The sequence below is a fragment of the Scaptodrosophila lebanonensis genome, unplaced genomic scaffold (genome assembly GCF_003285725.1).
Source record: "Scaptodrosophila lebanonensis strain 11010-0011.00,11010-0021.00 unplaced genomic scaffold, SlebRS2 tig00000080-arrow-pilon, whole genome shotgun sequence".
Lineage (NCBI taxonomy): Eukaryota > Metazoa > Arthropoda > Insecta > Diptera > Drosophilidae > Scaptodrosophila > Scaptodrosophila lebanonensis.
Window position 1 is genome coordinate 3,326,436 of NW_022060561.1, and position 14,683 is coordinate 3,341,118.

Here is a 14,683-nt window from a genome sequence, read left to right on the forward strand (position 1 = left end):
TGATGACCAACTGATTGCGCTTTACAGTACTGGAGAACTAATCGATAGTACCAACAGTAACGTCTGCTATAAGCACGTTTCTCTTCCAAATTGTTATTACATAAATTTGTAATTTTGCCAGGTGAACATTTTTTAATTAAAACGACATGTACGCTCTGCTGCGCCGCTTTGCCAGCGCAACCATTCCAAGTCAACGTTATGCATCTTTTACGTTGAGGGACGTTGTGCGGGAGACGGCTGACGAAACCGGCACCTTGTTTACCCGCTTTGCCAAACACATTGCAGTAGAACGCTATAATATTGCGGAGCACGTGCTGGCGCCTACAAAAATACGTTATGTCGATTACTTTCCTGTGTCGGATGATCGCTATTTTCAGCGTTCCGTCAGCGGCACGCCAGCGGAACAGGTTCCTGCACTCATAATACACACTTCCACCTACCGCTCCAATGCGGCGCCACCCAAGTATGCCATGGTGTTGAACGCGCTGGATGCCCACGCTGTGCAACAACTGCCTAACATGGATACTGCCACTGTGCTGGAGACGCTTTACGCATTCGTTTTCCTCATGCCCAACTGGCTGAAACGCTTGGATTTTTATCATGCTGCCCTGCGCCGGTTGGCTGAAAAGGATTTTGTGGATCCTTCCTCTGTCGGCGGTAAGGAGCGTTTTGTGCAGCTCTGCTTCTTTTTCGGACTGCAGAAGAAACAATTTAACAACAAGAAAGCGCCCACATATTTAGAGCAGCTGCTCACCACACACCTGCTACAGCATCTGAGCAGCTTCAGTCCCCTGGACTTGGCGTTGGTCAGCAATGCTGCCTACAAAACGTCCACAGTCATCACCGGAGATGCACGTGCACCGTACGAGCAGGCTCTGATTGATGCCGTTTTGCAGTTGCCGCTGACCGCTGGCAATGATGCTCTATTAGTGTCATTTGTGAAATCGATGCGTCTTCAGCGCGTGTCTGATGAAAGGATTTGCCAGCATCTGACCTCTATTTGCTTAGAGCCTACACATATACGGCAATTTGAGCCGCGTGGCATTGCACACATTTCCGCGTACTTTGCTGAGCAGCTGTGGGACCACGCCGATTGCCTGAGCACCATTGTGGAGCGTCTCTTAGCTCTCAAGCCCGGGGACTTGCGTGCCAAAGATCTGGCCACACTTCTCTGGTCCTGCGCCGAATTGAACTGCCAGCTAACTGCTTTGCAGCTAAAGCAATTAGAGGTGGCTGCACTGCGCAAATTGGATCTGGGTGAATACGATTACTTTCCGGATAATCTAGTCGACACCTGTCTCTCGCTATGCAAGCTGGGTCACTACTCCAAGCGCCTTATAGACGCCGCTGAGGAGCTGAAAGCCACGCAAGCGCAACGCCGGCAGAACGCACAACCCAAGGTGGACAGTCGCTTGACAGTTCTTAATTCAGCCGTGGCTATAGAGCAACCCACATGGTCAGACTTGAGCACAAAACAGGTCTTCAAGGAGTCGACACGTACTCCTGACTATCTGCTTAAGGAACGCGGCGACTTGGTAGATTATTCTAAGGAACTGGCCACCGCAGCTGATGTTAAAGCTGTGGATCTCGTGTGTCCCATCCATGGTATTAACCTGCCAAGTATTCGGGTACGCAAGGAGGAGGAAACATACTACGTTGAGTTGTTGACGCCACAACAGTTGTTGAAATTCAGCAAAAAACCCACAGCTCTGGTGCGCTTAAAACGTCGCCTACTGGAGGCTTTGGGCCAAAAGGTTGTTGTGGTAAGTAAGACTATTCATAGTCAGTAATCCAAAGAAATGTTAGGAAGTTAAAGAATCTTCTATATCCGTTGCCTTTCTATAGTTATGCTTTTTAACCACAACTGAAATTAAACCATAAATAAATTATAAAGCGAATCTGTTTTGCATCATTTTTTTTTAGCTCAACTCTGCCGATATGGCCTCCAATGCGACAATATTGCAGCAACTGATGCAGGAAAACATAAAGGGGAGTCCGGTAGATAAGGAGGAAGAACAGGCGGCTAAGCAATTAAACCTGTGATACTTTATGATTTAAATAATAGTACTAAACATAGTTAATTTTCGACAATTATACATAATACAAGGCAATGTGTTTGGTTATTATACTTTAAATAATTATAACTAAACTCATCTAACCGATTTGATCTTGGCCTTGAGCACTATGTAGGAAACAGCTCTAAAGATAATAGTCATGGCGCTAAGTGCTATCACATCGTTCCAGAATTGATCACCGGACATGGTAATCTCCTCCAGAAACTTTTTCGGATATCTGCAAGCGTACAAAAAATCATGTCAATTAACTATAAGTCCTCCAGCTATACATATAGATAGGCCTCAGTACCTGTAGTGACAATATGGCGCTTCGTTGCACTCTAAAATGCCACGATCCAGACCGTAAATGGCGCCTATGAAACCCTCCAGGCCATACCGCAAATGGGATATATGGCTTCCCCACTTTAAGTAGCTGGGCAGGTCGCGCAATGTGACACCGAAGCCGGCGAACATCATCATTGGAATTGTGAGCACCGGCGCCAGGAAGGTGCCATTCACCACATCAAACCAGGCTCCGATCATCAGGCCAATGCTTTGTCCCACAAATACCGTCAACAAACTAATTGCGAAGAACATCCAAAAGCGCACCCACTCCATGGGCTGATAGCTCCAACAATATATGATCACAGTAAAGATAAAGCAGCTGATTATCTGTGAAGGAAGCCGCATAATAAGTTAAGAATTCAGTGAACGGATTTGTCACAGATCAGCTTACCGAGACGGGCAGATCCACAATAGTCATGGCTGTGTAGTAGGCCTTCATAGAGTACCAGCGATTGAAGTGTTCCTTGATCAAAATGGACATCTCAATGGGAACTTGAAAGAGAAGCCAAATATTAAAGAAACAAGTAAGTAATAAAATTTAGTAGTAATGGCCATAACTATTGACCAATCCAAAACCCATTCGAAATGTTAATACGTAGAATTTATGACTTAAAACCTAGAATTAACTCGCCCCGAAATACATATAAATAAATTTGTCGTAATCGTTACTCACATGTGAGGACAGTCAACATCATGGTCGTCATGGAATGATGCATCAATATGGCAAAGAGTAGGTTATAATTGTCGAGGACACGCGAACCCTCTCGTCCCGCGCGATCGTACATGGCACCAAAGAGTATGGCAACAGCGATGTTCACCACAATACGGAGATGGGTCATGGTGGTGTCTCGCCTGGACTTTATGTAGCCCCGTCGCAACAGCACCGAGCACTGGTTAGCATAGCCGGTGTTCTCCAGGGAACGATTCTTGTTGTGCTTCGGAATGGGATGCTTGCGCATAAGCTGCTCGGCGCGCAGCAGCGAGCCGGGATTGTCAAACCACGTCAGACAGCTGCCATTCTCGGTGGCACTCTTCAGAGTGTCGATCTTATCGAAGCCATATTCCCCGCAGGCCAGTTCAATGACTACGAAGGAAATTTGCTTAAAAGATCAGTTTTAAAGCTGCTCGTGTCGGCTTACTATAATCCGCTGGATTGTGGTACATGGGGCAGGGTAGATCGACGGTCTGCAGAAACGGAACCAGCTTTTGGGTGCTACCCTGGTAGACACAGTTGCCGGCGGAGAGCACATATACCTGATCGAAGATTTGGAATAGCTTGGCCGTGGGCTGATGGATGGTGCAGATGACGGTACGTCCCTGGCTTGTCAGCGTTTTGAGCAACTCGAGCACTTTGGTGCAGGAACTGCTGTCCAAACCACTTCATGGAGTAGAGATTATAGAGATTAGACATCCGTTGGAATAAAACAATATCTTTTATCTTACGTTGTGGGCTCATCGAGAAACATCACAGTGGGATTATTTATCAGTTCCATGGCAATGGATAGCCTCTTCTTTTGACCCCCGGATAGCCGCATTGTCAACGTCTGATCGTGATTATACAGCCCCAATAGCACCAAAATGTTTTCAATCTATTACAAAGAGACAAATCCATATAAAAATTATAAAAACTTATAGTATCCCTAGAGTATCAATTAGCTTCATCACTCACCCTGCTCTCCTTTTCCTCATAGCTCACTTTTTCACCCAATTTTAGATCGGCTGCTATATGCATATTCTCACTGACTGTCAGCAGGGGCTGTAGGCGATCATCCTGTGTTATATAGCAGGACATGCGTCGGAAGGCAGCTGTTGGAGGAAATTACTTCTGAAATGAGTCGCTCTCTCTCCCTCCTTTAAACTAAACAACTCACGTAAATCTCGTCTGCGACCATTACACAATATGGAACCGTCTACACCGGTGGTCTTAAAGCCCGACAGCGCATCCAATAATGTGGATTTGCCCGCACCCGATGGTCCCATAATCGCAATAAGCTGGCTGCCCGGAAATTTGCCAGAAACATTGTGTAGAATCTCTTTAGAGCCTAAAGGAAAAACAAATACAATCAATTAATTTACGTAATGCTACCACAATTCAACAAAAGACTTGGAATTTACTACAGGTAAGTGTTTATCAGTTTCTTGTAAGATATCGGCACATTATTAGGCACGTTTAGAGGGGCTATCAACATGTGCCACTATTCAGTTTACTTGTCCGACACCCAATTGTTTCATAACGTTTCATAAAATAAAACGAGCGCGCTATCTTTCTAAACACTTTTGATGGAATATAAGTATAGTATCTGAAGTAGTATCTAAATAAATTTAAAAGCATCTAGTTTATGTAAAATATACACTATTTTCCTGTTACCTCGGCAGGGTAAAATCAACATATAGTATGTATTTATTATTTATTGTTCTCATATAAGTGTATGCCCAATAGAAGGAATTGTGCTCCCACTTAGATATAAAGGAACATAATATACTTAATGTTTAGTCCATAAACGCGGGTACTCCCAAAAAGAAAGCTACCTATAAATGGAATGGAGAAAAGGTTCCTCGGTTGTTGGCCTTTAAAATGTTATATAGAATTGTGGAACCCCTTTAAGGTGTAATTACTTGGCTAGAAAGGTTAAGTAATTGTGAATGAAATATTAATTATTTTATTTTCATTGCTTTTATTATCGTGTTAAGTAAAATATCCCCCAAAATCTCCTTGCCCCCCACTTAGTCAAACATAATACTTGAAAAAATTAATGTTTTCGTAATTAATGGTGTTATTTCCCAGAAACAGAAAGGCTATTTATAAATCTTTATTTGTCTCAAAAAGTTTACTCGGCTATTAGCCCCTTAAATTATATAAAGAATGTTAAACCCCATCAAGACGTAACTACTTGGGTCGAAAGGTTAACTATGTTCGAATGAAACAGAAATTAATGACAGACTTGAATCGCTATCGTTGTTATGGCCCTAATCGTGTTACCAATGGCGCTGGCAAGTCGATATCTTACTTGAACTTTGAAGTGAATATTGTTAACAAAAAAATTAGTGAACATTGCTGACTTGGCTATCGCAATGACTAATTGTTTGATTGGCAGTGGCAATGGTGGCAGTGGTTGGGCGTGTTATCTAATCAGCGGCCAATTTAGCAGAAACAGCAAGAAATGGCAGCGTGTTTGAAGAATTGGAAGAACCTTGAATGAGACTGGCTTGTTAAGTGGCCATAATTTTGGATATATTAGAGGCTCATGGACTGGTCAGCCGGTGTATATATTGCTTAGTTTTCTTTAATAAACCATTGCCGCAGCTGCCAATAAACATTTCCAACAATCTTATCAAAGTTATATATGACTATATAGTACATCTTTGGTATATCTATGTACTCACCACGCTTGAAGCCCAAACTGACTGTTAGCGACAACTCTTTGAACTCAATGTCGACAGGCTCGCGTGGCGGCAAATTGGACATTGTGTCACCATCGTAGGGCACCTTCTCCTCCTCCAACTCAGGCAGTGGTGCCAGTGGTGCCAGCGGTGTGGTTTGGGTCTGTCCGTGCTTAGTCTGAGTTCCATTGGTGGCCACTGTTGTGGTTCCGTTTCGCCAACTGCTGGTATTTGTCGTAGACACCGGCACAGTAGTGCTATTGTAGACGCGACTTGGACTTGTGGCACTGTCCTCGCTAATCCCTATGCCCAAGCCAATGGCGGAGACTGTGTCGCCACCGCCATAGAAAAACTGCTCTCGGGCTGTTGGCATATTTTTCTCCTTTTTTTTTTCGACCAACTGTAAAGTAAATAATGCAACAGGTATGTCTCTTGTAATGCTTGATTGATTTTTGGATTATGTAACGCTAGTCACGCTTCATGTTTCTTGTTGCATCTATGTGTGTGTTGTGCCACATTTGGCATTTTGGCCACATCATGTTGTTGCAATCTCAATTTTGTTGTTGCATTCCCTGACTCTTAGAAATAAATGTATTTGCACGTTCGCTGCAGTGCCATTGCACTTTGAGCTTTCATTCGGATTTGTTTATGACTAATTAAGAGCAGCACTTTGTACTCTTCCCATTAAGCTAAGTACCCTCTATTCCTATCCGATCGCTGCCACTAATTAGTTCGTTGCTATAAAAAAGGGCTGGTCTCAATGCATTAAATGTATTTTTACTTTATTTGTTTCCCATGTGACATATTTATTTACGCAAGTTCCAATTCCAAATGACGTCAATTCAATTTGTGTAACGCAAAATATTATTTTTCCATAAACTAATAAAAATAAATCGAACCACATAACCAATGCACTGTCAATCCAATGCGCTGTTAACCCAATGCGCTGTTAGCCAATGTGCTGTTAAGCCTATGCGCTGTTAAGTAAATGCGATGTTAAGCCAATGCAATGTTAACCAAATGTGATGTTATTTATTAACTTTCAAGCATAAATACCCGCTGTTTAACATATTTTTTACCTAACAGCTGACTATAAGAAGTAAATTCATTATTAAAACTTTTATTTACGAATAATTAGCAACCAATAAATCAAATTTTGGGCTTTCAAATGAACATGTACATATCTGTCCCCACTTCTTTATGCCTTTGCATATATGTATAGATAAATAATATATAGAGATAGCTATGTATTGTAGAATTTAGAATTCTAGCCAACTAACCGAAATAGACTCGCTTTTTGCCAAACCTTTTTAAAATTACTTAATAAGATGTGTAGCTAACCAACATACGGTTTTATAAAAGGACTTACACATTAAGTATACGTTTTCTGCACGTAAAATACAAGTATGTTGGAAAAACTTATTTATCGTAGTTTTGAATTATAGAACACTTAATAATTGTTATCTATATAGATAATTTATTATATATAATACGAGTATAATGTAATAATGCTTGACAGTACAACCAAGTGAGATAATTGAGAGTTTATTAAAAAGTAAACATTTAAATTAAAGCTTCTTTTTAATTCAATAAAATTAAATGTAATACCAGTATTCTTATGAATCCCTTCTAGTTTATTAAAGCTTAAATGTTTTTCCAATTTAAAGTTTTAACCACAAAAATTATAAATATTTTAAAATATAGGGCAGTACATAATAGTTGTAAGCCAATAAAGGTCGAGATAATTTCTTTTAATTAGAAAAGTTGACACTTTTAACAAAGGTTTTTCTAAAGTCTATTTGAATGTGCAAATCATACACACACAATACTCACATTGTATTTTGAGACACATTAAATAATTTAGTCAGATTTTAGAATAAAGAAGTGTAAATGAAATAAATGTAAGATAATGGGTTAATGGGTCAAATTAAGCATAATAACAAAACGATTTGTAATAAAAAAAAACAAAAACCTTTTATTTTTCCAAACTTATATGTAGTAGTAAATTAATGAATGCATTGAATTTCCGAATTTAGCTTCAGCTTTCATCAGCCGATAAGGGCTTATCAAAAATCATTTATTAAGATGACGTGCAGGTAGTTTTAACAGATCTGCAAGTGTTAAATGGTTTATTAATGATGCCAAATATGATAATGATTATAAATGATGATTTGGGTAATCTTCAAACCTTCTGAATTAAATTCACAAAGCTAAAGCTAAACAGATCAGCAATCGAAACTATTATTTTCAGATGATATAAATACTTGGATTGTTTGAATGTGTTAACAATGCTAATTGCAAAAACCAAGAGAGTACGCTTGAGAATCCCTTCAATGAGCATATTTAAACGTAGAGCACCGTCGTGTAGACATTCTCAGTTCTATAGAATGTACTACTCATAGTGCCCTTTTACGTTGCTCTATGTTTTGAAAACAGTCTGTGATGATTGCGGTTAACCACATATGTATACACAAGTAAGCTGTCATCGTTTTGCTAGGCTGACAGCTAAAGACTGAAACGAAAAGGTTTGCCTGGCATATCAATCGACTGATCTGTCTACCACAACATTTTAGACACCAATTTTTAATATTATCTCATTATGAACAAACCCAATTCCCGCGCAAAAGTATCGCGCAATTTACCGCCCATTTCCGTTCTTCTTAAGCACACTTCGGCTGTTACAAAAGCCATATAAGAAAATAAATAATACATAATGCCAATATGTCGCACATGTATTGAAAAGATCAAGGTACAGAAAAGTGAGCGAGCACAATTAAGTATATTGTAAGTACCAACAAAAATATAGAATTTATATGCACACAATACAATTAATCAAAACAAAGCATTCCTACATATGTATATAATAGTACATATGTATGTACTTAAGTATGTATAAAAGAAATTGATTATGTGCATGCGAGTATTTACATATTAACAATAAATGCGATCGCCTGTGCCTGTGACGAAGGCAGCGAAATTGTCGCAGTTGACTGATTGCCGTACTATGGAACAGAAAGCATTAATTGATGGCAAAACTTGCAATTTCTTAGTATGTATTTAAATTTAATATATTGAAGACTATCTTTCTCTCTCTCTCTCTCTCTCTCTCTCTCTTTCTATCTTTAAACAATGATTAATACATACATTATTTGTTCCGTTTGTATTAGTTAATAAATGAAGAACTTTTTAGAAACTAACAACTAATTAACTAGTTTATTATAAAAGCTAGTTAATATTTGTAAATTCAAAATATTTTTGAAAGAAAATAATCTCAATACGCTCTATACATTTTTCTATGTGCTTCCATAAACTACTATTTATTTAAATTATTGTCGGAATTATCGATTTAAAGGGAATAGTTATATCTCCTGTTTTATTATGTTGGAAGCACAGTTATATTTTAGAAGCGATCTGCTTATTCGTATTGATATGGAAAATTCGCTTACATTTGTTGTAATGGAAAACAATGTAAATCATGGAAATTGTGTTCCAATGCTCTTAAACTGTTGCAGATGGCTTTCAAGGGAATAATGGGTTCGAAATAATGGGTTCAAATACCACAGTGCCGCACAGTGCGTCATATTCAGCTCAGAGCAGCTGACTGCTGGATGCTGTAAGTCTTATCTCGGAAAGTAGCACAAAAACAAGTGCGAACCGTACTCGTAACTAAACTAAATTGATTTCAAACTGAATGAGCCCACACTTCAACGTGTTGAAGGGCCATTTACCTTATTTGTAATCCCCCCCCTCCCTCCCCCCACTACCCTCTCAAACTAATGAGCCTTGCACTTGAATCTTGTGGGCTGTCAAACAAAAAATATAAACATTTCAATCAGAGCCGCTGTTGTTGGTGTCAATGCACTCTAGATCGGTGCTGAGCTGGGACTAGTGATAGATTAGCCCTATTTGGTGAGCTTTGTAGGGCCCGTGTTGGGCATGACGTGTTTTTTTTTTTATAGTTTCGTTATTTATTGTTTCACGGCTGAAACGATTTGCACATTTTGCCAGACAAGCTGATTTTCCTTGTTTAGCGCGCTCGGGTCTTGATCTTGCTAGTCTGGCTTTCTGTTTACTTATAAGACCTGAAATTTTGGTACTTAATGAGCTTGAATTTCCACTCAAATTTGTTCAGTTTCTGCCCAACATAGCCGCACGCATAATTACTCTGCTTCGTAATTACACACTTCAGGGTTTTTCTCTCTTCCCCAAACATAATATTGCATGCTGAAATCATTATAAACACAGCATATACATTAATCTTTTTCTCTACTCCGCACTTGGCTCTTAAACCGGTTCCACATAAAACAATAACAACAACAACAACTAAACAAAGGTTGCAGCTGTAGAGCAGAAGAATCAGAGACTGTTTCTGCGGCTGCGGCTGCGCCTGCGTCGTAGGCTGATGAAGTAAACAGAAATGGAACAGAGAGCAGAAACGGCAGCTGGTCAACAAAGGCCATAAATAAGCCTTACAATGTTAACCTACAGAGTCTTGTAATCTTGTGAAATCTACGTAGATAACGCTTATTAACCATTATTTGAAGCATAATCGAATGACTTAATCGTAGCGATTGCAAATCCAAAAAGCAAACTGCGCACATTTTTTAGCCCGACTGTGCAGCTGCAATATGTTCGCAATGCTCGCATATAGTCGTATATAGTACAGTACATATATTGTCAATATTGAATCATAATAGCTGATTCGACCCCGTCCCAGCAACAGTCCCCGTTGGGTTCAAAATTCAAATATATAAACTGCATACTACGGTCATTTTTTGATTGCTAACTCTAGTATAGTGTTGCGCCGTTTTTTTTTTCTTCTTCTTCTTTTCATTGCAAACTGCTTGCGTTGGAAATTTGAATAAAACTTTTGCTAAAATGACTGTTTAGTTGTCAATATATTCGACAATATGTAGTGATAAAATCTCAAACAAATTGGAAAAGAGTTTAACAAACTGAAAAAAGTTATATGAATTATGAAATTATAATAGTATAATAATAATAGTTTTTTATGCTTTTAGTCATAGTTCTGCTTTAAATTAACTTTCCCTTAATAGACTTTTACTTATACATAAGGGCCAAGGGCTATAATTCATTTCAAATCAACCAAAGCGATTTAAATTCGTATTTTTTTTTCATAACTTTGTTGATCCGCATAGTCTATTTTCATTTTTTAAGACAAATTGATATTTCCAATACACAATCAGACATTGGATTAAGCTATACCTTGCGATTTGTGCATCGCAAAAGAATTGGCACCCTTGGCTGATTATTTCGCTCATTTCTATCAACATTGCAACACACTTTTGATAATTAAAAAATAGTTTTACAACTTGTTTATAAAACCATTTATTTTAAGTGACTGAGTCGCTCAATCAGTCAATCACTTATTGGTGATCAAGGAAGCTGAAATTTGAGTACAATTTTCCTTTCACAGTGTACGTGAATACAAAGAAGTTACTGTGGAAAATGTGAATTCCAATTGAAATTGAATTTTTTACTTAAAGAAAGAATACAAAATAAACTGCATTTGCTGTTTTCTACTTTTTTCTTGGGGTTTTTCTTTTAACTTTTATAATTCACTTTTAAGATATTCTTATTTTATTCAAGATAAGCCATTTAAATGAAATCTATAGAAAGCTTAAATGAATAGAGAAAGATGAAAACATATGTTAATCTTTTCGGTTTTAGAAACGAATTAGCTTTGAAAATCATAACAAAAATTGGTCAATCTCCAACCGACTTCTTTCCTTTTTATTAAATTAGTCATATCATGTAAAACCCATTATTATAATAAATATATTATTATACAATTAATAAATAATTGCCGAGTCGATTTGTAAACTTTATATAATCGAAATATTTATTATAATTAAACGGAAATGAAAATTCTAAATGCCAGTATAGAATGTTGGATATTAGAAATTTTTTGAATAACATTTTTAGTATTTGCTCTAATTTTATTTTTTCTTTAATGTCTTCATATTTATTTAGAATTTTAGCTAAACTAACAATTTGCAATTCCTTTTTAAATTTTGAAAAATTATGCTTTTCATATAATTTATAATTGCATTCTTTTATTTGAAAATTTTTGTTCACAGTTTTTATTTTTATTACTGATGATTATTTCATGATAAAATTATCATTGTTGTCTGTTATTATACTTTCTTTCACAATTATGATTTATTTTATATATATCAATATTTAATTTAAATTCACGTTAGGTAAACTTTTTTTTTATTTTCTTTAAAATTATTTTTATAGCCTGTACCCAAAGGGTGAAAGGCTATACTAGTTTTGTGCGCATGTATGTAACACACAGAAGGAGGCGTGGCAGACCCCACAAAGTATATATATTCTTGATCAGGATGAGAAGCCGAGTCGATATAGCCTTGTCCGTCCGTCCGTCTGTCCGTCTGTCCGTCTGTCTGTCCGTCTGTCTGTCCGTCTGTCCGTATGAACGCAAGGATCTCAGAAAGTATAAGAGCTGGAATAACCAAACTTGGTTTCCATATTCTCCTAAGACCGAGAAAGTACGAGTTTGAGTTTTTTTTCGATGCACCCCCCCACTCCCCCGCAATTCGTGTTTTTTCTTATAACTTCCGTAATTCTCGGAATTTTGAAATCAATTTTGGTAGGTACATCCAGTTAGTACTAATGTGTCCGTGTGCCAAATTTCATCATGATAGGTCAATTCTGAAGAAAGTTATAGCCATAAGTAAAATCGCTGCTCATGCGCTGCCTCTGTCGGCAGCGCTGCCCGCAGCTGTTGTTGTTGTTGCTGCTTTGGTTCAACTTTGTGCTGCATACATACACGCATATAAACACGCATAGGTACGTGATGTAAATGTATGCTGTTAAAACTAAACATAAACATATATTCTAATTTAATTTAATTAATTAATTCATTAATTTTTTTTTAATAATTTAATTTTTTTTTTTAATTTTTTTTTTTTTAATTTTTCTTTTTTTGTGGAGAGTACAGGCTATTTTACTGTCGGGCTTGCTCGACTGTAGCGTTCTATCTTGTTAAAATTTGTTTGTTATATGTTTATAGCATTATTATGCATATTCAGTTTAGGCATTTCTCTGGACACTCTTGATTCAGCTTTGTGTGCACTTACTATATTTCTTTTACACTTAACAGTCAGTGGAACGTATTTAAATTTTTAAGTAGCTTACTTCGTGCACTAATTAGGCGTGATTATGTGTGTGGTTCTAAATTATCCGTTTCGAGACAGCAAACCTTACCCGTTTCGTATCGAATGTAAAGTTAACACCTTTGTAGAAAGACACACAAAGACTGCAAATATAGAGAAATGTCGCTAAAATCGAAATAACTGTTGAGTTGAGGGTTTTGCGCGGCCAAACGAATCAAACAGACGTCTTGAGGTGACGCTCGCCAAACGCGACTGATCCCAGCCAGCGATTTCCCTCAGAATTCCAGTGGAGCCAGCCGGCCAGCTGACGACTTGATCGGCAACACAAATACATTCTTAATCGAGTGTCTCAGCTGGAGCGGGTGTAGATGTGTATATGTGAGTGTGTGTGTGTGTGTGTGTGTGCACACGTTAAGCTTTATCAGAAAGCCGACAATAGACACGAAGTCCGTTCGGACGCAAAAGCGCTTCGTTTAGTTTTTTGTTAGCATATTTTTCGCATTGATTAGTTATGTATTTCGCGTGTTATTATATTGTAGTTTTCCTTCATTGATAAGCAGCGCGCACACACTCTCTCTCACACACACAAAGAGAGCGAATACTCCATATTCTCACCTGTGGCGGCTCAGCTGATCAACATTTTTTGGTAACCCGCTCGCTTGACAACCTGCCTCTGTTCCAAGTCCACACATCGGATTTCTTTGAGTCCGCCCCCCCGATACGTCGCCATACGTAAAAGGTTATAAAAAATTGTTTATTGCTCTGTTGCTGTTGTTGTTTTATTTAGCTTTTATTTGTTGCCGCATCGTTAAAAAAAACGAAGAAAAAGACAATGGCACGCTCTATGCAACGCTTTATCGTTTGAGCTTACAATGCAAGAGTTGTTTTTGTTTCTTGTTCTCTGTACTCTCTTTATGAATCATAAGCAATTATTTCTAAAGCTGGAGAATGATATTCCCCGTATGATGTGAACTATGGTACTATATAGCTGCTTTTATTTTCTGTAGATAAAGCTATCAATTTAATGACTTCTGAAATAGAAATATAACTAGAAAGGCTGGAGAATGTGTTATGTGGACTGTGATGCAGCTTTCGATTTTGTTTGCTGCAGATATGAATGGCTCTTTATATTACAAGGTTTATAGTTTTCCTTTAGTGGTTGTGTTTTGCATTCGTCTACTATTTTAACGCCGGAAAGTTTAAAAACTATGTTTTTATTTTCTTTGAACTGAAATACCTCTTTAAATAAGAATTTCTACTTTGGTTTATGGTTGTTGTGTTTGTTAAATATTTTATTCATTTTCCATATATGTAAATCATGAACAACATGAGTAGTCTTAACTGGTTAAGATAAACATAGATACATATTTAATTATATAAGCTCACGATTTAGTAATTTGCTATAAAGTTGTTAAGAATGCAATCGTTAGGAATTGCGATTCATTTATATAAATACTTAATCGACTTTAATTTCTCTAGGTAAAGCTATCAATAAAATGTGGTTTGTAATTATAAGTAAATTTATGCTTTTACAAATTCTATATACTCGTATAGCTTGAGTAAATTATATGTGAACTAGCCTAATTATATAAGCACACCATTTCCAGTCGTGATAAATTGTTGTGATGTTTTCATTGACATGTGGTTCGAATTAAAAAACCTTAATAAAAACAATAAATAAACGATCATAACTGGTGGAATAACAAGTGTATAATTGTTGTGCACAAAAGGTCTCAAAAGTAA

At 37.5% G+C, this 14,683-nt stretch overlaps 2 protein-coding genes across 3 annotated transcripts; one reads left to right on the top strand and one right to left on the bottom strand.

Moving 5' to 3' along the window:
- Positions 1–9: 9 nt before the first annotated feature.
- Positions 10–2,111, top strand: LOC115626192. The gene is made up of 2 exons (XM_030521473.1): positions 10–1,763; positions 1,924–2,111. Exons 1-2 carry the CDS (start codon positions 147–149, stop codon positions 2,041–2,043), a joined length of 1,737 nt encoding a protein of 578 aa, XP_030377333.1. The 5' UTR covers positions 10–146; the 3' UTR covers positions 2,044–2,111.
- On the bottom strand, positions 2,004–13,170 carry LOC115626191 (ATP-binding cassette sub-family G member 4). Of its 2 annotated transcripts, XM_030521471.1 has the most exons (10): positions 13,032–13,170; positions 5,784–6,180; positions 4,271–4,441; positions 4,069–4,205; positions 3,843–3,988; positions 3,539–3,777; positions 3,073–3,483; positions 2,791–2,891; positions 2,365–2,726; positions 2,151–2,292 (listed from the first exon to the last, which is right to left on the bottom strand). In XM_030521471.1, exons 2-10 carry the CDS (start codon positions 6,151–6,153, stop codon positions 2,151–2,153), a joined length of 2,079 nt encoding a protein of 692 aa, XP_030377331.1. In that variant the 5' UTR covers positions 6,154–6,180; positions 13,032–13,170. The 2 variants fall into 2 exon arrangements, with proteins under 2 accessions (XP_030377332.1, XP_030377331.1); XM_030521472.1 differs by lacking the exon at positions 13,032–13,170 and having other exon boundaries at positions 2,004–2,292; positions 5,784–6,153.
- Between the last annotated feature and the right edge of the window lie 1,513 nt (positions 13,171–14,683).

What these genes read in the sequence shown, in the direction of transcription:
- LOC115626191 (XM_030521472.1), bottom strand. Translation starts at nt 6,153, where the DNA reads ATGCCAACAGCCCGAGAGCAGTTTTTCTATGGCGGTGGCGACACAGTC. An exon ending in TTTCTCGATGAGCCCACAAC is followed by an intron (nt 3,778 to 3,842) that starts GTAAGATAAAAG and finishes TACTCCATGAAG; the next exon opens with TGGTTTGGACAGCAGTTCCT. An exon ending in GCGCCATATTGTCACTACAG is followed by an intron (nt 2,293 to 2,364) that starts GTACTGAGGCCT and finishes GTACGCTTGCAG; the next exon opens with ATATCCGAAAAAGTTTCTGG.
- LOC115626192 (XM_030521473.1), top strand. Translation starts at nt 147, where the DNA reads ATGTACGCTCTGCTGCGCCGCTTTGCCAGCGCAACCATTCCAAGTCAA. An exon ending in TGGGCCAAAAGGTTGTTGTG is followed by an intron (nt 1,764 to 1,923) that starts GTAAGTAAGACT and finishes ATTTTTTTTTAG; the next exon opens with CTCAACTCTGCCGATATGGC.